The 20,579-nt window shown below is 38.4% G+C and overlaps 2 protein-coding genes across 3 annotated transcripts; one reads left to right on the top strand and one right to left on the bottom strand.

The window, feature by feature from the left end:
- The first annotated feature begins 3,291 nt into the window (after positions 1-3,291).
- LOC134794796 (guanylate cyclase soluble subunit beta-1) lies at positions 3,292-20,166 on the top strand. The gene is made up of 15 exons (XM_063766591.1): positions 3,292-3,455; positions 4,056-4,075; positions 5,317-5,390; positions 7,313-7,413; positions 8,326-8,444; positions 8,589-8,744; positions 11,691-11,844; positions 12,433-12,587; positions 13,413-13,544; positions 13,726-13,808; positions 14,214-14,384; positions 15,296-15,533; positions 16,189-16,326; positions 16,647-16,804; positions 20,010-20,166. Exons 2-15 carry the CDS (start codon positions 4,073-4,075, stop codon positions 20,128-20,130), a joined length of 1,803 nt encoding a protein of 600 aa, XP_063622661.1. The 5' UTR covers positions 3,292-3,455; positions 4,056-4,072; the 3' UTR covers positions 20,131-20,166.
- On the bottom strand, positions 16,986-19,235 carry LOC134794795 (uncharacterized). 2 transcript variants are annotated; one of them, XM_063766589.1, is made up of 3 exons: positions 19,059-19,235; positions 18,004-18,297; positions 16,986-17,653 (listed from the first exon to the last, which is right to left on the bottom strand). In XM_063766589.1, exons 1-3 carry the CDS (start codon positions 19,186-19,188, stop codon positions 16,992-16,994), a joined length of 1,086 nt encoding a protein of 361 aa, XP_063622659.1. In that variant the 5' UTR covers positions 19,189-19,235; the 3' UTR covers positions 16,986-16,991. The 2 variants fall into 2 exon arrangements, with proteins under 2 accessions (XP_063622659.1, XP_063622660.1); XM_063766590.1 differs by having other exon boundaries at positions 18,064-18,297.
- Positions 20,167-20,579: the final 413 nt, after the last annotated feature.

Raw genomic sequence — 20,579 nt, 5'->3', positions numbered from 1 at the left:
GAATTATATGAGTCTTCCTTATCAGCAATACACCTTATGTTTTAGACAATAAAGTTTAATATCGTATGGTTTGAACTAAACTTTGATTTTACAGCATTCGGTTTTCAATGGTTTTTATACAATGTTGGGTTTTACGGGTAGTAAAAGGTTATAATGGTCGGAGTGATCGTAAAAAGAGTATTGAAAACTTGCATACATGTGAAGGGTTGGCTACTAAAGAAAATATGGCGGGCGTGAGACATTTTGACACTATGGTTAGGGGTGGAAGGCTGATGTCATTGTTTCAACATGAATACCTAATTGGTTTCGGGTCGTAAAGCCTTAGAGTTAATTTATGTACAACAGTAAACGGGGCATTCTATAATTTGACCTTCTTTAGGGTTCCGTAGTCAACTAGGAACCCTTATATTTTCTTTATGTCCGTCTGTCTACCCGTACGCGGCTTTGCTCCGTGATCGTTCGTGCTAATGGATACATACATAAATGAATCATGGCGAAAAAGTAGTAAAAAAAACAAAATAAAAACATTAGGGTAAGTACATTAAGGTGCTGTAATCTTAAGGCGTGGCATGGGATATAATTGGATAGGTTTAAAACGAATATTTTCGGAAATAAACGCTCCGAAAGAAAAAAAATGCGTCCCCACCCCCCCTTATAGTTTTTGAACCATAGGTTCAAAAAAGTATGAAGCTTTACAAATACTTTCAATTAAAACAATATCGAAAGTGATCGAATCAGCAGTTTTTGAGCTAACGCAAAAAGCCTTCCCTTCCCCTTCTTAGTAAAAAGACGTACACAGCGATGCGCTGCGAAGGTACTGCCTTTTGCTAATGCCTATTCGAACAGATGTATGGAAAGTATAAATGCACTTACAATTCCAATTTAACGTTCAATGAAATTGTGCATTTAATGTGGAACAATTGAAGCGACCGCGGCCGCTGATCGTGATGCCGAGCCATGCGTTAGCGGATGCATATTCTGCGGGGCATTATTCAAATCAGACTGACTGTACATTTAAAACGGCTTTTAATAGCAATTACCTGCAATACGTACTACATTAAATATCAAAGAAAATATCACTTTTAAACACTGTGTAACATTTACCAGAGCTTTTTTGTTTTACGAATAAAAACCCCAAAAATAAACAAAAATCAGATAACAATCAAATGGCCTAAAAGGTATACTGACATTTAGACTAGACAGAGACACGCCATGCAATTAATACCATTAGAGATATCACGTGTGTGGTCGAACGAGGCCAGATTTACACAAATTACGCTTCTAATAGTTTTCCGAGATCTAAAAACAAAAGGTCTGATTACACGGCGATACCAAAAAGGGCACGCCGACTAATTACGCAAATGTAACAGGGTTTGGTCTAATATCCGTGAAAGCGTGTTGATTTTTACAAATGGAAATGAATATTACCACTCCGCCATATTGGATTACACAATCATGTTTAACTAATTATAATAAGTAGTCAAGTGTGTGTTTAGGGATTAGTTTGTTTTGCTTTCTAATTCGATTGACTGAAGGTAGTTGTGTTCGATTCGACACGTCTGCGTTGTTTTGTGTTGTTGCTCGTAATCTGATGTTATTTGTAAACAACACTAATTATCTTTGTACCTGTCCTGTACCATATTTGTTTTGTGTGTATCAAATACATAATTATATATCACATGGTCAATTTCAAGTGTTTTTTGCAAATAAAACTTTGGAACTAATGTATTGTTGACTCAGTCCAGGGTGCACAGGGGGGTTATAGTTCCTAATAGCACATTTAATTTAAAAAGTCGATTTGTCTATTAGGTAATGTCATAATTTAATGGACTGTCATGATCATATTCCCCTAGTCTCTTCTAAGTAAGCAGATATGTTACAGTGTGTGTAATGCTGCATGGGTTAGTATTAAAATAATTTTGCCTATAAAATCTAAATTGACTCGAGAGCATTTCTCTTAATTCAAAAAAAGTAGGTACCTACCGATGTGGACGAAACTTGTTTAAACTATAAAACTGGCTAAATATCAACACAATTTCGATAAGCGCTCGCGTATATTTTTTATGCTGAAAATATCAGCCGTCAATATTTACTTAATCTCAACGACTCGCCTACTCGCGTATAATATTGACGGAAGGCTTGCAGAGTCAAGTCGTGAGGAAAAAATGTGTAGTATTGAATCAAATACTGAATAACATTATGTGTGAGCGTAACGGATTCGAAAGTCATGTGTTTTTTCAATGGCTGTAACTGTAAAGGCTGAATGGCTATGAGTTGTAAACGTGCATGGTGACTACCATCAGCTTTAAAAGAGCATGGTGATGGTGACTTTATCAATAAGAATAAGAATAAGAAAGTTTTTATTGTCCACTGTGTAGGTATAGGTATACATATAGACGATCTTTACAAATAAATAAATAATAATAAATGAATGCATTCATAATTTCTTCATGCAATTTCGCACAAACCAATAATAACACTTCAGACGGAAGCAGATATTTCTTTTTATTTATTAATGCTGCTTTATGCCAAAATGATGCTGATTTTCTGATTATTAAATAAATATGAATGAGAAAATTAATTTATTGACATCAATTATTAACAGAATTCATTTTGTTTTAATATCCTATAATCCTAAAATCCTTCGTTATATATTCTATCGGTTCAAAAGCAGTTTTCGATATACCCACCGTTCAAATATAAGTACTTATATTTTACAACTCGACCTACAATGACAGCCCTCATAAAAATTGTTTTGTTAGACCGCTCTGAAGTCTCATTAATATGCTAACCCATCTAGAGGGGATAACAGGACTGGAATACTTACCTATTTATTACCTATTCAATTTCATTATTATTAAGTTTTGTACGCGTGAACTTTTAGATAATAAGAAAAGAGATCAAGACTCTGGATAAGAATAAAATGTTAATTTGAATAATTACAGTCATAATACTCTTGGTATGATGCCCCTTCACGTAAGTATAAGATATTTCAATGTTAAAATACATAGAGTAAAATCAAAAAGGTACTGCGTTAAACTACTGCTGTCGCCATCTAGCGGTGAATAGAATCGTAAACAAAACAATTTAGTAACAGATAATTCCGCTGCGTCGCTACTTTCTAAAATTAGCAAAATGATAACTTTATGCTCTAAAACTGGACTGAAGTAACATGTTTTTTTGAAAAATGCGCACAATAACAATAAGAACTTCTTATTGTTGATAATTATTTACGAAAATTACTAATGTTCGACTTATTTTCCAAAGTTTTCATTGTATACGTAGGTTTTCCAAGAGTCCGTCAGTATGCGCCGACCGCTCGGCGCGTGGTGACGTATGACGGGAAGACTGCGCTGGTTTTTACAATTATAATAAGAAAATTAGTTGATCGTACGTGTTATATGGCATCGGATCGGTAAAATTGGATTATTGTGAAACTTTGAGACTAGAAAAGGGTAAGTTGACTATTATGTTGTGCTATTGTAACTATGTTATACACCATTATAACTGTAAAACAACAATATCTCAGGAAATGGTAAAATAACAAACATAATTATGTTAGATATTACAAAAGGTAACAAAATTGTGAAAAGTGTTCAAATCTAAAAAGATGTTTTTTCATTAAGTACAAAAATCATTTGCAACTTGAAATAGATTACCTACATACAGCTAAAATGAACATTCGTTTCAGTATGAAAATAAAACTACTCTTACCCTATTTTATACATTTTTCGTATTATTATTCCGAATTCTATTTTTTGTTTATTAGCAATGTTTATTAAATTAAGCTTGATCAGCCATCTAGTGGCAAGTAGGAACTTCACTTCACCAGACTTGGCCACCTAGCGGTGAATAGACATAAACTTGTTTCACAACATCGACAACAGGTAGTGTTACTGCTGGAGGTTCTGTAATAACAGAACTAGTAAGAAGAATAATAAGGTCAGGACATTGTTGATATTTAGTGATTTTTTTATTATTTTATCATCAATATTTTTGTTACTCCAGCTGTTAAAACACAATTTGGTGTTAATTTTGATTTTTCATTGTTACAGGAGAAAAACACGCCAAAATGGTAAGATGATAAAATAGCAACCTTATTTTTTAAGTGTCAACCATAAGGTATACGTCCTAAAATGCGCAGTGTAAAATAATAGCCAAAATGTTGACAGGTGAAGACTGATGTTGTTCGGCGCCATATGTTTTATGGTGACTGGATTGTAAAACATTAGTACATTGCAACCTTTTGTTGTTAATTACAGCGTACGTCATCTACTTCAGCTGTCAGAACTGGGCCTACAATGTTTTATACTACCTATTACTATATTTATTGCACAGAATTTTTGAATTTCGGTCGCTCGATTTCGCCACTCGACAATCGGTGAGAAACGGCGAATGTAATTTTTTTAAATACGAGCGATAGAAAGTTGGAATCTATTGGTATTGACCACTCGTTTTCAATTCTATTAGTAGATATTATTGAACAAAATACACGAAATCGAGGGTCCAAATTCAAAAATCGGCCCCCAGAAGTAATCGAATACTTTGAAACTTATCATCAATCTAAAATGGCAATCAATTGACAATTCGATAGTGTTGATACTGTAACCCGGCGGTCGGCAACCTGCGGCCCGCGGGCCGCATGCGGCTCGTGAAACTGTCACTTGCGGCCTGCGAGCCTCTCTGGCTATATAATATTGAGAAACGACAATGTCTGATAAAGTCATAAATATTAACAAAGTGCGGCCCGCGTCAACTTACTCATCGTTAACTACGCTACTAAAACTACGCAAAAGAAGGTTGCCGACCGCTGCTGTAACCTGTAACTAAACGATTAGGTTTAATACAGTTACGAGTATATCTTTATCTCTCATCTGAATGCAACTTCCTACTTAGTACTTTTAAGATGAAACATACCGTAAAGTTTAACTCCTTGACGGTATCAGTTATTTAGATCTCTAGGCAATCTTCAGATGACTGAAATTTGCACGGAAGTGCTCAAAATCATGCATCGAAAACAATTTAGTAACAAATAATTCCGCTAGTTTCGCTGCTTACACATCTGACATTACTTTTTAGACATGATGCTCGTATTAATAAATTATCACTACACCGTATAAAACGAAGTCCCCCGCCGCGTCTGTCTGTTTGTGTGTTTGTATGTTCGCCATAAACTCATAAACTACTGAAAGGATTTTCATGCGGTTTTCACCTATCTACATACCTATGAGGAAGGTTTAGGTGTATAATTTGTTAACCCGTGCGAAGCCGGGGTGGGTCGCTAGTGTAAGATAAAATTATGTAACTTTATTTCAGTACGGGTTCGTGAACTATGCTCTCGAGCTGCTCGTGATGAAGACTTTTGGTCAGACTACGTGGGAAGAAATCAAGTAAGAAATTTTTTAACGTTATATGATAAAATTATCAATTTGGTCTTTCTTAATGAACGATGATGACTACATTTTCATCAGGCGTATTATCATAACCCTTTCCGACCGGTTCGATATAATCCTCCAAACTACTTTTTAAAAATCCTGTCCGCAAGTAAATCGTCTTTTCGAGCTCAAACCTATTCCGATATAAACTGCAGATATTAGCGACACGTTTGAGTACTAAATACCGTAGGTCAATCGCATCAGTCGGTCGCAAGACAGTGTTGAAGATGACGGCGTATTTTGGTGTGAGTAGTGACACACGTAAGTTCATAATTTCGTATAATTTTGGTAACAAAGTTGCTATTTAATACTTAATTATTACAGTAAAAGAGTTAAATGAGTTTATTTAGCACAAATTAGAGTAAAAATATGTTATTTAGGGAAAACTACACGCTCGTAAAAAATAAGTGCACGAATTTGTGGGTTCGGCCGTAGCCCGTGAATCAATTGTCATAACTATTTGCAAGTTTGTGCGTATCCGGCTTTTGCGAAAAAATAAAATCACAATAGATAGCATATGTTTGATCATTTTATAATATATTCCGTTTCTTAGGTTTGTATTTTTTAAGACGTCCATTAGGAGCCAGACAAATCCTTTGAATTTTGTGTTATGGTGATATAGGTATCAAATATTGAAGAATTTCACGACGACCTTATTCCCCTTATTCGCTTTTGGAATGGATTCACTATGAAAGCTAAGAATCAGACGATGTTATAGCTTCGCTGCGTCACGTCGTGGTGTATAAAACCCGTCCAGTAGGGTTAAAAACATGGTGATTATAATTCTGCCGGATTAATGCTTGATTTCGGTACATCCATATAAAGAAGCTAAAACCAAGTTTGGCTGGGATATTATGTCACTGGGCTTAGGTCCAGCTGTTGGTCTATACTCGATCTTTTCTCGAAGTGCCTTTCCTCTTTATATCGCCATAGATTCTTTACAACTATATAATAATAAAACTCAACAATAGCAGATGACACAGCAAGGGTAAAGTAATGTACTTGGTCAAGCAGATCTTGTCAGTAGAAAAAGGCGGCAAATTTGAAAAATGTAGGCGCGAAGGGATATCGTCTCTTAGAAAATTTGAATTTTGCGCCTTTTTCTACTGACAAGTTTTGCTTGACCATCAATGGTGAATCAAATTCCTGACAGATCTAGTTTGACATTGAAAGACGACAATGATATGTGACGTAGAGAGAGTCGGCTGATGATGACAGATTCAGTAACATTCTACTTAAGTGGAAAGACAGTATATTATGTTCCCCGACTTCTAACTGTTCAAGTGTCACAAGGCACAATCAATATTAGGGTTGTGAAATGAGAGAAAAAGATTCGGTCAAAACGTTGATGTTACAGCTTTTTTTATCATTTTTTACGTGTATTTTATAACAAATGAAAACGCTTCACATGCATTTTTCATGAGTTTTTGCAAAAAATTTTCCCGGCCGTAAAGGGATAATTTAGCATAAGTTGATTTCTCGCGCGCGAGTCCATACTTGAAGACGCGCTTGATGTATGAAGTCGCGAGCGAGAACGCAACTCATGCTAGACCGCCTGGTGGCTGTTTCGAGTAGATTTTTGAGTAACAATATCTCCATATCGTTAAAAAAAAGAAAAGTCTATTTTAAGTTTGATCATCATCAATTGTATACGATGTAAACTGCCTGGAACTGAAAAATCTAGATGATTTGCACTAAAATCTCTATAAATGTAAGAGCGGAAGGTAAGTAGGCAAGCATGACATATAACATGACTGATAGCGCTCCTCTTTTTAATTTAAAATTCGCTTGTGAGAGGTGACGTCCTCGCATATGACTCGCAACTCAAACGGCTGTTATAACAGACCAGATGTTAACTTCAATATCTTACATTGCAGAAGAAAAGCCGATGTTGCGATGGAGGGCAGTTTCCTGGTGCGACAGATATACGACGATGAGATCACGTACAACCTCATCACGGCTGCCGTGGAGATACTACGTAAGTTCCACTAAATATGCTGTCGGATCACACTATCATATCATGTCACACTATATCTGTAATCACACTATCATCAGGCGTGGTTCACTCCGCGTTTTCGTCGCGTCGCCACAAGTACATGCGGCCCACACCAATTTTGGTGTCTAGCTGTAGTAGTTGCAGCGCACAACTACGGAACGGACGGACGCCAGCGTGCGCCACCTTGCGGTCATATTTGTCGTAATAAACTCGTTTTGTTAGAGAGTAAACCATCTGTACTTAGTAACTATTATTAATTATTCAGTGCTATCATATCATACTATCTGAAATCTAGAACCAGTGAACCAAGCTGTTTTATTGCTGTTACACCCTATTAATTGTTTGTACTTAATTATAAGTTTAGACTGAACTTCCACCAAGAATAAGCGGGCATCTCGCTCGTTTCTTCCCAGAACGTGCAGAATGTGGAATGACTTGCCTCCTGAGGTATTTCCTTTGCGCTACGACATGGGATTCTTCAAGAAGCGGGTATTTAGGGTTCTCAATGGTCGGCAACGCTTAAGTGGCTCCTGTGATGTTGCTTATGTCCATGGGCGACGATGACCGCTTCCCATCAGGCGGCTCATCTGCTCGTTTGCTGACTATTACATAAAAAAAAAAACCTTTTGCGATTCGTGTAACTTTTGTGTCACGTTTGTTGTTCAAATTCGCCTCCATGCCTAACCATATTAGGTCTTAACATATCATGACTATCATGAGGTGTTTGTTTAATAAGTTGTTCCGTTTGTGGTGTAACTAATTCTGCAGAGAAGTAGCTAAGTGCGTACATATATTTACAGTAACTTATTCCTATCCTATCATTCTGTAAAATAACCTTACTTCTCTTCTATCAATATTATGGCAGCTAGTAATATTATTCTTATTTACCTACAGAAATACCAGCAGACGCTATATTGGAATTATTTGGCAAGACTTTCTTCGAGTTCTGCCAAGATTCTGGATATGATAAAATCTTGCAAGTGTTGGGCGCCACACCTCGCGACTTTTTACAGGTAATATTCTTTTACTGATAACGTCATACTGAACGTATATTGAACAAGTTCAAGAAAGAAAGATAAATCGTTGCGTCAAGACAGAATACAGTGTTTTCAAATCGAGTAGAAGTATAAGTTGAAGTTTAACCACAATTTTTTCAGAATCTAGACGCGTTGCATGATCACCTGGGAACCCTGTACCCTGGGATGCGGTCACCATCCTTCCGATGCACGGAGAGACCAGAAGATGGAGCGTTGGTCCTCCATTACTATTCAGATAGGCCTGGCTTGGAGCACATTGTAATTGGAATTGTGAAGGTACGAGTAAAAACTCTTGTTTCTATCATATTGTATCTACTAAAGAAAATATGACCAAATTTTCCAGTGACCGTGGCTGGAATCGAACCGGTGTCTTCAGTTTACACGGCTAATGCCCTGGACCCCTTGGCCAGCTGGCCACGGCGGTACCCGTACCAATTCTCGAGCATATATATACAAACTTTGAAAGGCTAGGCGTCTTTGACCAACTCTAAAGGGCGATCAATACATGCTTGCATGTACTAAAACACAAATCAAACTAGTCAAAAGAATTTGATTTGTTCCTAAGTTTTAAGTGATCAATTGATGTACATATTAAGGGAGGCCGAAACTATTTTATTTAATGGTGCTGAGTTGGTGCAGTGTAAAGGATGAGTACTTGTATACCTTCCTGCCACGGGCGTAGCCAGGGGGGGGGGGGGGTTGGGGGTTCAAACCCCCCCCCCCCGAAAAGTTCAGAATATTAACATTTATAGAATTAAAATAAGAACAGGCGTGCGGCATATTTCATTGATTACTAACAATTACCTAATAGTATACGGTGGTTTGGATTTTGGATTACTCCGCCATCGTCGATTATCGGATCGCATCAATTACTTTCTAAGATATGATAAAGGTGACATTCGGGTGGCGACTGCAGCAGCATTATTCTGTTGCAATGTTACTGCTGCAGCACTGTCAATTTTCGTGATAAAATGATGTGTCTGATTTCCATACTAAAAGTAAAAATGTAAAACTGTCTATCAAATTGCGTTTTTTATATCGATAAATTTTCGCGCTCGCTTCGCTCGCGTTTTCAATTACTTTCTAAGATATGACAAAGGTGACATTCGGGTGGCGACTACAGCAGCATTACTCTGTTGCTTCGTTACTGCTGCAGCACTGTCAATTTTCGTGATAAAATGATGTGACTGATTTCCATACTAAAAGTAAAAATGTACAACTGTCTATCAAATTGCGTTTATTATATCGAAAAATTTTCGCGCTCGCTTCGCTCGCGTTTTCAATTACTTTCTAAGATATGACAAAGGTGACTTTCGGGTGACGACTGCAGCAGCATTACTCTGTTGCTACGTTACTACTGCAGCACTGTCAATTTTCGTGATAAAATTATGTGACTGATTTCCATACTAAAAGTAAAAATGTACAACTGTCTATCAAATTGCGTTTTTTATATCGAAAAATTTTCGCGCTCACTTCGCTCGCGTTTTCAATTACTTTCTAAGATATGACAAAGGTGACTTTTGGGTGGCGACTGCAGCAGCATTACTCTGTTGCTACGTTACTGCTGCAGCACTGTCAATTTTCGTGATAAAATTATGTGACTGATTTCCATACTAAAAAGTAAAAATGTACAACTGTCTATCAAATTGCGTTTTTATATCGAAAAATTTTCAATTACATTCTAAGATATGGCGACTACAGCAGCATTAGGTACTCTGTTGCAAAGTTACTGCTGCGGCACTGTAAATTTTCGTGATAAAATGATGTGACTGATTTCCATTCTCAGCTGTAATGCGGCAATGAACGTCACTCAATTTACCAAAAAAATTCAATATAATCTTGATGACCCTAGGGAGAGGGGGCACCATGGTCTAGAAATGCTTAGGGCATCAAAATATCTTAATCCGGCACTGGTCGTTTGCGGAGTCAAACGATTTGCGACTCGCATTTTATACACATTTCCATGCCTTCCCGAAAATCGAATCATTCGCGAAAGTCTCGCAACGCATTGAGGTTACAAACGGCACGCGGTCTTCCGCAGGAGTCTGAAGAAGACCACGGTGAGTGGCGCTCTAGCCAGGCAGGCCGCTTCGCTTTCGCTCGCGTGCGTATACCTTACTGTATCGTCCGATATACACCTACTCTGTCGTTAAAATCACGTGTAAAATTATAATAAGGGCGAAAAAAACTATTGATTTTGGAGTGTAGTTTTATTTAGTGGTACCTAAAATATTTTATCTGGACTACTGTCCTCTAGCATATCCATCTGTCAACTTTAATTCAAGTTCCGCCTCCAGGAGAGAGGGAGACAAATTAGGATTAGAAATTAGCCGCTTACTGACACAGACAGAATTCCACGCGGGCGGAGCCGCGGGCACAGCTAGTCTCTAATATTTTTACTTTTAGTCGTTTTATTTTCTTGAACCCCCCCCCCCGATACTAAAACCTGGCTACGCCCGTGCTTCCTGCAGTCGTATTATAGTCACGCTAACCACGCATGACTTGATATAATATTATCATTATCATAGATAGATAGATAAATAGATAGATAGATAGATAGATAAATCATTTATTGCCACACAAAGGTTATAAATTACAATTATTTTTACATACATTGACCCTGTACGCATATAATGTAAGAGATGAGCGTCATACTCGTATATTATGCACGATCAGCTCGATCGTGACACGCATGTTGATTGACATGGATACGTGGTAATCGCACCGTCTTCACTGTCAAATAAAGAAGCCTACAAAAGCACATTTAACCCTTTGTGTATATCGAATATATGTCGCTTTCCACAAGGGCCCTTATGCTTCATCTGCAATAAGGACGTTTCTATCAGAAGTTCTGTTGGAATTTCAGATGGAATCGCTCTTATTGCACTTGAAGCATAAGGGCCTTTCTGCAGTGGCGGATTTGCCCTAAGGCGGCAAGTTTTTTGGGGGCGGCAAATTGTGACAAAAAATTCTCTGATTATAACAAGAAATAACTGTAGTCAATATGATGGGTGCTGAGAAAGGGGCGGCTACAGGGCCTGGGGCCTAGGGCGGCAAAGACTGCAAATCCGCCACTGCCTTTCTGTGATGAAAAGCCACATCTAGTCATCGCGAAAAAAGTCGGAATGCACGAAGGTTGATATTGGGCTCTAGCCGCGCGCGTCAGCTGACGCCTTTGGCGGTCAAAGTAAAAAGTCAAACTCAATTTTATTTTTATTTCAGACAGTAGCCAGCAAGCTTCACAATACAGAAGTGAAAGTGGAAGTCTTGAAAACCAAAGAGGAATGTGACCATATTCAATTCCTCATCACTGAGACTTCTAATAATGGACGAGTATCCGCCCCTGAGATAGCAGAGTTCGAAACTTTATCTCTTGGTAAGACCGTATTTCTATGTACTCTAAACATTTTAAAAGATGTGAAATTGACAATTACAGAGAAAACAGGAAGCATAATGAATCTATGGATAATGAAACAAGATATACTCGTAGAATGTTCATGTTCGACACTTTGTAAATATGTAAGGTGCAGGGGGAGACATTTTGACTGCGGGGAAATTTCAACTAATCGACATATCTTCCATGTTTTACATTGTTAACTAGAGTGCCATGAATTTATACTCCGGTGATAGGGTGACTGCTATAGTTATTAGCTCCTCCGCAGTAATTTTGCCTTGTTTCTTTCTGCCTTGCTGTTGAGGGGCCAATAGGTGATTATAGCAGTCACCCTACCAATGATAAGTAAGATTTAATTTAATCCCATTCGGACTAATTCCAATAAGGAATAGTTTCCCCTCTGGGTTGGAAGGTCAGATGGCAGTCGCTTTCGTAAAAACTAGTGCCTATGCCAATTCTTGGGTTCAGTTGCCAAGCGGACCCCCGGCTCCCATGAGCCGTGGCAAAAAGCCGGCACGACGCCAGGATGATAATGAGTTAAGATTTAATATCACCAAAATACATTTTCAGAGCCAAAAGTCAGTCCAGCTACTTTCTGCCGGGTGTTTCCATTCCACCTAATGTTTGACCGAGAGCTGAACATCGTGCAAGCCGGACGTACTGTGTCCCGTCTCCTGCCCAGAGTCACAAGAGCTGGCTGCAAAATTACTGATGTATTGGACACGGTAAGCCAGTGGAATAACCATCATAATATTCTTAATAACTACATATTTTGCATGATTACACTATAGACCGACCGCTTAAGAGCCAATGGGAGTGGTCATTTCTCCATACAAACGTACTCCTCGTTTTCCTCCGTGGTTTTTGAAGCTAGAGCAATGATTTTTTCAACACAGATTAATATTGTCAATACCTGTGTCGGACCGTTTTGCTTTTTTTTTGATATTTTTGTTCTTTAAGGCGCTAGAGCCCTTCAAAAATGGCCAAAATGGCCTAATTGACTATGCCGCAATGAGAGGCGTGGCATTCAAAACTGATATCAATTAGCCAAAAAAGCAAAACAGTCCAACACAGATAATTTCATAATCATTTAGATTTCCAAATTTGGTTACGATTGGTTAAGTTTTGGAGGAGGAAACAGAGGAGTACGAAACCTCGATTTTTGAGATTTTTACGCAGGATTTTTCGCCTTGTCCCTATCGCACTACTTTTAGGTGCCGCTTCCGTTAGCGAGACGGGTATATTTACCTAAAATATTTAAAACTCAGCTCCTGTTTCGTCTTAAATGAGTCCTCGCCTGCGCGGTACCGGGGCGACGGGGTAGGACGACTAAGGGCGGCGGGGAAGGTGCGGGCGGCAAGCGTACGGGCGAGGACTCATTTAAGCGAACGGTCTATAAATAGGCCAGAGACAGGTTTTGTAAAAAGGAACTCATAACACACACCGGATAGAATACAATTTTTTTTGACATTCTAGAATTATGAGAAGTATCAAAAGAGAAGCGTTCATAAGCCACACGAAAGTGCTAAATGTTCAATTCGTGTTGGCAGGTTCGACCACATTTGGATATGAAATTCGAGAACATTTTGGCACACATCAATACTGTATACGTGCTGAAGACGAAGCCTGAAGAAATGAACATTACTGATCCACATGAGGGAATTGCTCCTCTTCGTCTCAAGGTACGTAGTGCAAATGAATAAATTTATGTTTTTTTTGCCAGTAAAAACGTATGGAGAATCACTTTTTAAGTACAGGGGAGGACTTTTCGAATCTGTGTCAAGTCAAATCAAGAATGAAAAAAAGAATTAATAACTTTGGCATTGCCAACGCAAGTTAATCATTAATGTTGTTTATTTTCAGGGACAAATGTTGTACATCCCAGAAACAGATGTGGTCGTCTTCCAATGCTACCCGAGTGTCACCAACCTTGATGACTTGACCCGGTACGTCATCATCAGTAACATTTACTAAGATGTTTTGTATACTTAATCGCATGATAAATTGTATATTTTATATTGTTGTACAATTTATCGTTTCATGATTTCACTCTTGTTCTGGTGGTAATTTTTACTCAACTGCATAAGGACCGAGGAGGAGCGGTGTCAGTAATTTAATTTTTTTCACACGGTTTTATATTCACTAATTATATTCTGTCACCAAATAAAAATGATGGTCCAAGAGCGAATAGCGCCGCCTCGGCCGAGGCACGTCAACACTGGCCATTTGTCAAGGAAATTGCCTCGCGCGTATGCTCGCTCTGTGTGGACCCGGCTAATAACATTTTAACCTACTTTATACATAACATACGTTTTTTCTTAATGGAAAGTTTGGTGTTTTTAATTCCGTAGCCGCGGCCTCTGCATCGCCGACATTCCTCTCCACGACGCCACTCGCGACCTGGTGCTGATGTCAGAGCAGTTCGAGGCAGACTACAAGCTCACCCAAAACTTGGAGGTGCTCACTGACAAACTGCAGCAGACCTTCAGGGAGTTGGACTCGGAGAAGCAGAAGACTGACAGGCAAGTTCACTGACAATGTTTACGGTTGTCGATTTCTCCTTATCAGGCTTAGTCTCCTGGAGGCCTAAGGGTCACCCATTTAAAGCATGATTTTATCAAATTTCGTCATTGAAGTAGTTCTACTAATTGCTAATTGTATGTCACTTGTAGATTGAGATATGTTTCTTATACTTTAGACCTACATACATCATGCCAATTTACTTAGGCTATTCTGGTTATGGTCATAGTGTTTGCTTGATAATAACCAGTAAATATCGAACAGTTTATAATAATAAAACAATACCAATTACTTAATAAAATGGAGCAGCTATCCCACCATGTCGTGGTATGCCTAAATACAAAGCAGCTACAGCATAAAGCTTAATGACTAGAAATAACTCACCGAAAGTGAACTGCTAATACTATTTTGCCGCACAACACTGATACACAACAAAAACGGCGTTTTCTCTTTGAGACACTAATAATTAAAGTATCACCATCCGCCTGAGGCTGTCTAGGGGTATTTCTCACACTGGAAGGATCCGATCACCGGAATAACGTTTTTACGAATGAGTAATTAATGCTACGAGTAATTAATGTATGGTTTTGAGAAATAACAGCTTGTAGCCTCGGGGCCATTGCAAAAGTTATTGTTTTCTTTAATTTTCATATTAGTTTTATGGACACTGACAAGATGTTAATGAAAAAATAAAATCCTGAAATGTACCTCATAAATTTGGTCATATGACTAAAACGTTATACCATTATGGTTTTATTCGTATGCCTTTTTAAAAACCATAAACAAAGCTTTATAATCATTTAAAATTTATTGCACGAAATATAGTAATAATGTACCTACACATGGCGGACTGCTTAATAGCATTGTCTACCAGTCAACCATTGTTTTTTTTTAATGACTTATTTAATTACAGCCTTCTTTACTCGGTGCTCCCTCGAAGTGTGGCCACAGAGCTCCGCCACCGGCGTCCCGTCCCCGCCCGCCGCTACGACCCAGTAACCCTCCTGTTTAGTGGCGTCGTAGGCTTCGCTAACTACTGCGCCAGGAATACGGACCACAAGGGTGCCATGAAGATTGTGAGGATGCTCAACGATCTGTACACCACGTTTGACGTTCTTACTGATCAGCAGAGGAACCCTAATGTTTACAAGGTACATTATACAATTTAGGATCACTTTATCATTGACACCCACCTATCCAAAGGCCCTGACCTGGAAGATCCCCGGCAAACGGAAACATGGTCGCCCTGAATCTACTTGGCGCCGTTCTGTGGAGCAAGAGCTGGGTGTAAGGGGGTGGGAGGAGGCTACCCAAGCTGCCCAGGACCGAAGTCAGTGGAAGAAAAAAAAATCGAGCCCTACACCCCACAAGGGGGTAACAGGATGGAAAGAAGAAGAAGAAGAGGATCACTTTATCAAAAATATTGACATTTGTTTTACCTTAATGGTCACTGGGCAAAGGCCTCCCTCTCTTTCTTCCACGCGTGTCGGTCTAGGGCAATATTAGGCCAATCTTTCTGAAAAATGTCAAGGTCATGCCGCCATATCCCTTGAGGTCCGCCGTGGGAGAGGGAAAGAAATGAGAAAGAGAGCGAGGCCTTTGCCCAGCAGTGGGACACAACAGGCTAATAAATAAATAAATAATAATGGTCACTGGTCAGTTTTCGCTTGTCGGCACGAAAAAATAAAAAATTAAATAAGTTTACTACTTAATATAATTATTAATTTCTTAGTCTACCCTGTGATCAGAAGTGTTTAAAAGGGTTTGAATCGTTGTTTTATTTAACTATGGCCATATTAATTACAGGTGGAAACCGTGGGAGACAAGTATATGGCAGTTTCTGGACTTCCAGAATACGAAGAGGCTCACGCTAAGCACATCTCGCTTCTCGCTCTTGAAATGATGGACAATTCCAAGGAGATCACTGTAGATGGAGAACCTGTTGTAAGTATTATTTGGTTTTTCGTATTTACACATTCGAACTTTGAAAATAGGATATAATTAATTTATATGATAATATTGATACAATTTAATATATATCATAGAGCAGTGCTAGTGGGTCAAAATTATTCTTAAGCAAGCTAGAACTAATTTGGTATTACTTTTCTTCATGAGTTGTGAGAAGAGTGTACTACAATCTGAATATTAGAGTAAACGGGTGGTCAAAGTACATGGATGTTCCGCCACTGAAATATATGTAGGACCGTACTGTTATCAATTTATCAGTACTGTAACTCTTTCAAAAATTGTGTTTTATTTTTCAGGGCATCACTATCGGTATTCACTCCGGCGAGGTAGTGACCGGCGTCATCGGCCACCGCATGCCACGCTATTGTCTCTTCGGGAACACTGTTAACCTCACCAGTCGCTGCGAGACCACGGGCGTTCCAGGCACTATTAATGTCAGCGAGGATACTTACAGGTGATATCAAATGAACTTTATTCAAGACCAGAGGGCTCTCGTTTTACGTATTCGCTATGCCTAGAACCGAAGTCCTTGAGAGTTGACTACGAAATGAAAAAGGCAACGAGCTTGAAGAACATTAGAGAGCATGACGTGAAGGTAATTGAGAATGTTGACGATAAAAACATTATTGTTAGTAAAAAGTTTAATCATCCAAAAGATCTAAGTATCTTTGCAAAGCAACTGGCACCCCTAACTTCGGAATACCAAAAGGCAATTCAAAATTATTCCACAACATTTTCCGTACCTCACATCTACACAGATGCTTCAATTCCACTGGCTGTAGACCACACCTTGAACTTGGAATCAAATGATCTTGTAGTATTTCCCCATATTTCTCTAAAGCAACCTTTCTGTCGTAATTATAATCGTCAGGTAATTCCAAATGCATAAATACTCTCTTGTCGACCGTGAAAGTTATTTTTGGTATTGCTCTTAGCACTAACTTCAAACATGATACTAATTCATATGGGTACACTCTGTTATAATCCTTTAACCTATCTAAAATAGATTCTACAGGATTTGTAGCAACATTATCAGAGAAAATTTGGGCACCGAATCGAAGCAGAATCATTAGCATTTCTGATGTTCCCATTTGTATCACTACCCTCACGGGTGATGCTTTTCCGCAACTTTCTAGAGGAACGTCGATAAAACGATACACTTTTCCCTCTTCTGTGTATTCCAAATTGGCGTTAGTTGCGTGATCCAAGAAGAAGACTAGCGCGTGAACGTTTTCTTCTTTGTCCATGAAGTCTGATTTCCAACCGGCTAGAAAGTAAGGCGCTGATGTACCAAAAATAGCTCCTGTAAAGAAATAAAAGGGCTCACAACTCATATATAGTCTCAGTTTTTATTTAAGTTACGTCGTCGCAAGGGAAATCAATGCCTCTGTGACAATAAGGCCTTCCATTAGAACTATTACCTATACTGACTGCAGTGACAGCTCAAATTCTTGATCGACTTCACCTGTTTATCTAGATCATCTAGATCTGTAGTCTATTCTAGATACTAAAACTAAAATTGTACAACACTTTCACAGTTTTGTATATCGATTGACTAAGCACAGGACTTTGAATCTTGTGACGATACATTTCGTATTTAATGACAGCGAAAATGGTGTCTCGAACCCTAGTGTTTCTCCAAATTAAACTCACCCAAAAATATTCTCTCAAACGTCTTTTCACATGCATACAGCTCATCCAAGAGAGACTCACCCAAAAATATTCTCTCAAACGTCTTTTCACATGCATACAGCTCATCCAAGAGAGCTGCAACCACTCCGTTATCCTGGAGACTCCAATCAAACGAAAGCTTCATGGCTATATACAGGACGTTGTGGTATTTGCCCATGAGGCATACGTCTCCGTTGGTAGATTTGCAGTTGTTGTGATACTTCAGGGCTGATGTGATGAAGTTCTTGCAGGTTGTGTTGTCGGTGTGGTTCTGCCCTGTAACAAACAAACGATTTTAGTGCCGGAAGTTTTTTCCTCTAAAAAGTATTATAAATAGGCGAGTTTTCATCACTTTTATCGTCACGTATATCGTATCGAATTAATCGAATAAGTATTAAAATCAATGAGGAAGGTATGAACTTATTTGTGTCGCGCAGTCAGATTCCGGTTCCTTTTAAGTGATTGCGTACCCTTCGGATGCTTACAAATTCAGGTACCACATAAGCATTCTCTTTTAAAACGGGTTCGCACTTCCGTTGAAATTTCATCATAATGTAGCATCTAAGGTATCTTCAGAAATTTTGGTATGTGAGGTAGTTGGTCAGACGAAATTTGTCAGTAAATAAGAACAAATAAACTATATTCATCCTTTTCTTTTGGGTGCTAGTACTAGTGTAAGACAAAGATAGTATGATTCTCTCTGTCTATGTTTGAAATGAGAATGAGACAGTCATTTGACAAACTATAGCTGTTCACATTATAAATGGTACAATCAATAAATAGGGTTTCTGTGTGAATTCAAATTCAAATTCAAAATATAAGTATTTATTTTAAGAAATTTATATTCCAAGAGAGGCAGGACAATGATCCCCACACTAGGCTTAGCCTGTATCGTGGGGATCTTAGTGAAATACAGAGTACCGAATTGAATGTGGTATTCATAATAATAAGTGTGTAGGTATAGGTGCTAAGATTTACTAATCCTCTCGTAATTTATTTGTTAATTTTTCACAATATGTATAATCTGAATAACAAACCTGCTGCACACCCAGCGATGACCGTGCTAAAATATTCCACTAGCTCCTTTCTTTTGTATCTCTCATTCAAACAATCACGGTCCAAATTACAGAACACTTCCTCAAAATAATACTCCATAAACGAATCCATATCGATTATTTACACAAAATAGACAGAAAATTTAGAATTTTTACCAAAATTTTTTTGACAATTTGTCAAAATTGAAGCTGTCACGGTTAAACTTGCGTACGTCGCCACAGTTCGTACCATAATAGTCGGAAATCAGTCCACCCTCTCTGAAGCCTTATAAGTATAATCTACTTAGGTCGATGTATGGGAAACCATACAACATCCCCTAGTTCATAAAGTTTTGGTGTAAGAATGTCATTCAAGATACTGTGGTGTTGTATTTATATGTAGTAGGGAATAATTAGAATGCAGTTCAACTGGGCAATGAACCTCTGATCTGTTTAAAACTGTCCCGTAGAAATGAGCGAGGTTAAACAATTACTTACCTTTGGTTAAACAATTGATAGAGTCCGTCTAAGCTAAGTTTGCACCGTTTTGAACAGAACAAAGTGAGTGTCATTTTAAATGTCATATTTTCATAGGACATTAACGATGACATTTAAACACTTTTTCTTGTAAATGACATGCAGAGTTAGTTTGGTCCCACTCTAAAACTCATTGTTTTGTTTGAAAATGTTTTTGCGAGAGAGAGAGAGCATTAGTTACATTCGAGGTCACTTTTTCCTTCTTTTCCTTTATTTCTAAGCACTGTGGTACCCTAAAGTTGTCTGGAAGAGATCGCTTTTTAGCGATAAGACCACCTGTTGTTTACCTCTTGTATTTCTGTTTTCTTTTATTGAGGTGTACTGCCAAGAGTATTTGTATTGTATTGTACCATTCGCAGACATTTCTGTTTAATATAAAATTCATTTACATTATAAATTTCTTAATTTCCATTCCAGCTACCTGATGCGTGAAGACAACTACGACGAATCATTCAAACTGACCTACCGCGGCCACGTCTCCATGAAGGGGAAGGCTGAGCCTATGCAGACGTGGTTCCTTGAGCGAAACGATGTCTAAGAACCACCAAATTTTATGAACTCCTAAAGAGGCATCATCATCATCATCATCATATATTTAAGAGTATGACTCTTGTCGGTGGAGCAATTTCCATGTTTGGCGGTCCTCTGCCTTCTCTTTGACAGCCTGATACGATACGACGTTGATCTTTTCCTTTATTTGATCCATGTACGCTCTCCTTGGTCTTCCCTTCTTCCTGTTTGCTTCAACTTTCCCTTCTATGATGTTTTTGATAAATTCGTCGTGTCGTATCAGGTGCCCAAGCATCTTTCCTCTTCTGTTATCTATAGTTCTTAACAAACTCCTCCTAAAGAGGCAGTAGACCCTATAAATATTGCTAAAATTTTAGCTTCAAATTAAATGAGTTTGTGTTGTGTTCGTGTTAGATTGACTATAGTTGCTATCTGTACGGCTACCACCAGTTTTGACATTGACATAACGCTCACGTT

This window comes from Cydia splendana, chromosome 11 (assembly GCF_910591565.1).
Source record: "Cydia splendana chromosome 11, ilCydSple1.2, whole genome shotgun sequence".
Taxonomy (NCBI): Eukaryota; Metazoa; Arthropoda; class Insecta; order Lepidoptera; family Tortricidae; genus Cydia; species Cydia splendana.
Note: the sequence above shows the minus strand (reverse complement) of the source record. Positions and strands in the feature narration are given on the sequence as shown.

What these genes read in the sequence shown, in the direction of transcription:
- LOC134794796 (XM_063766591.1), top strand. An exon ending in CACCTCGCGACTTTTTACAG is followed by an intron (nt 8,445 to 8,588) that starts GTAATATTCTTT and finishes CAATTTTTTCAG; the next exon opens with AATCTAGACGCGTTGCATGA. An exon ending in GTCAGCGAGGATACTTACAG is followed by an intron (nt 16,805 to 20,009) that starts GTGATATCAAAT and finishes TTTCCATTCCAG; the next exon opens with CTACCTGATGCGTGAAGACA.
- LOC134794795 (XM_063766589.1), bottom strand. Translation starts at nt 19,188, where the DNA reads ATGGATTCGTTTATGGAGTATTATTTTGAGGAAGTGTTCTGTAATTTG. An exon ending in CATCGCTGGGTGTGCAGCAG is followed by an intron (nt 18,298 to 19,058) that starts GTTTGTTATTCA and finishes TGTTTGTTACAG; the next exon opens with GGCAGAACCACACCGACAAC. An exon ending in GTTTGAGAGAATATTTTTGG is followed by an intron (nt 17,654 to 18,003) that starts GTGAGTTTAATT and finishes ATTTCTTTACAG; the next exon opens with GAGCTATTTTTGGTACATCA.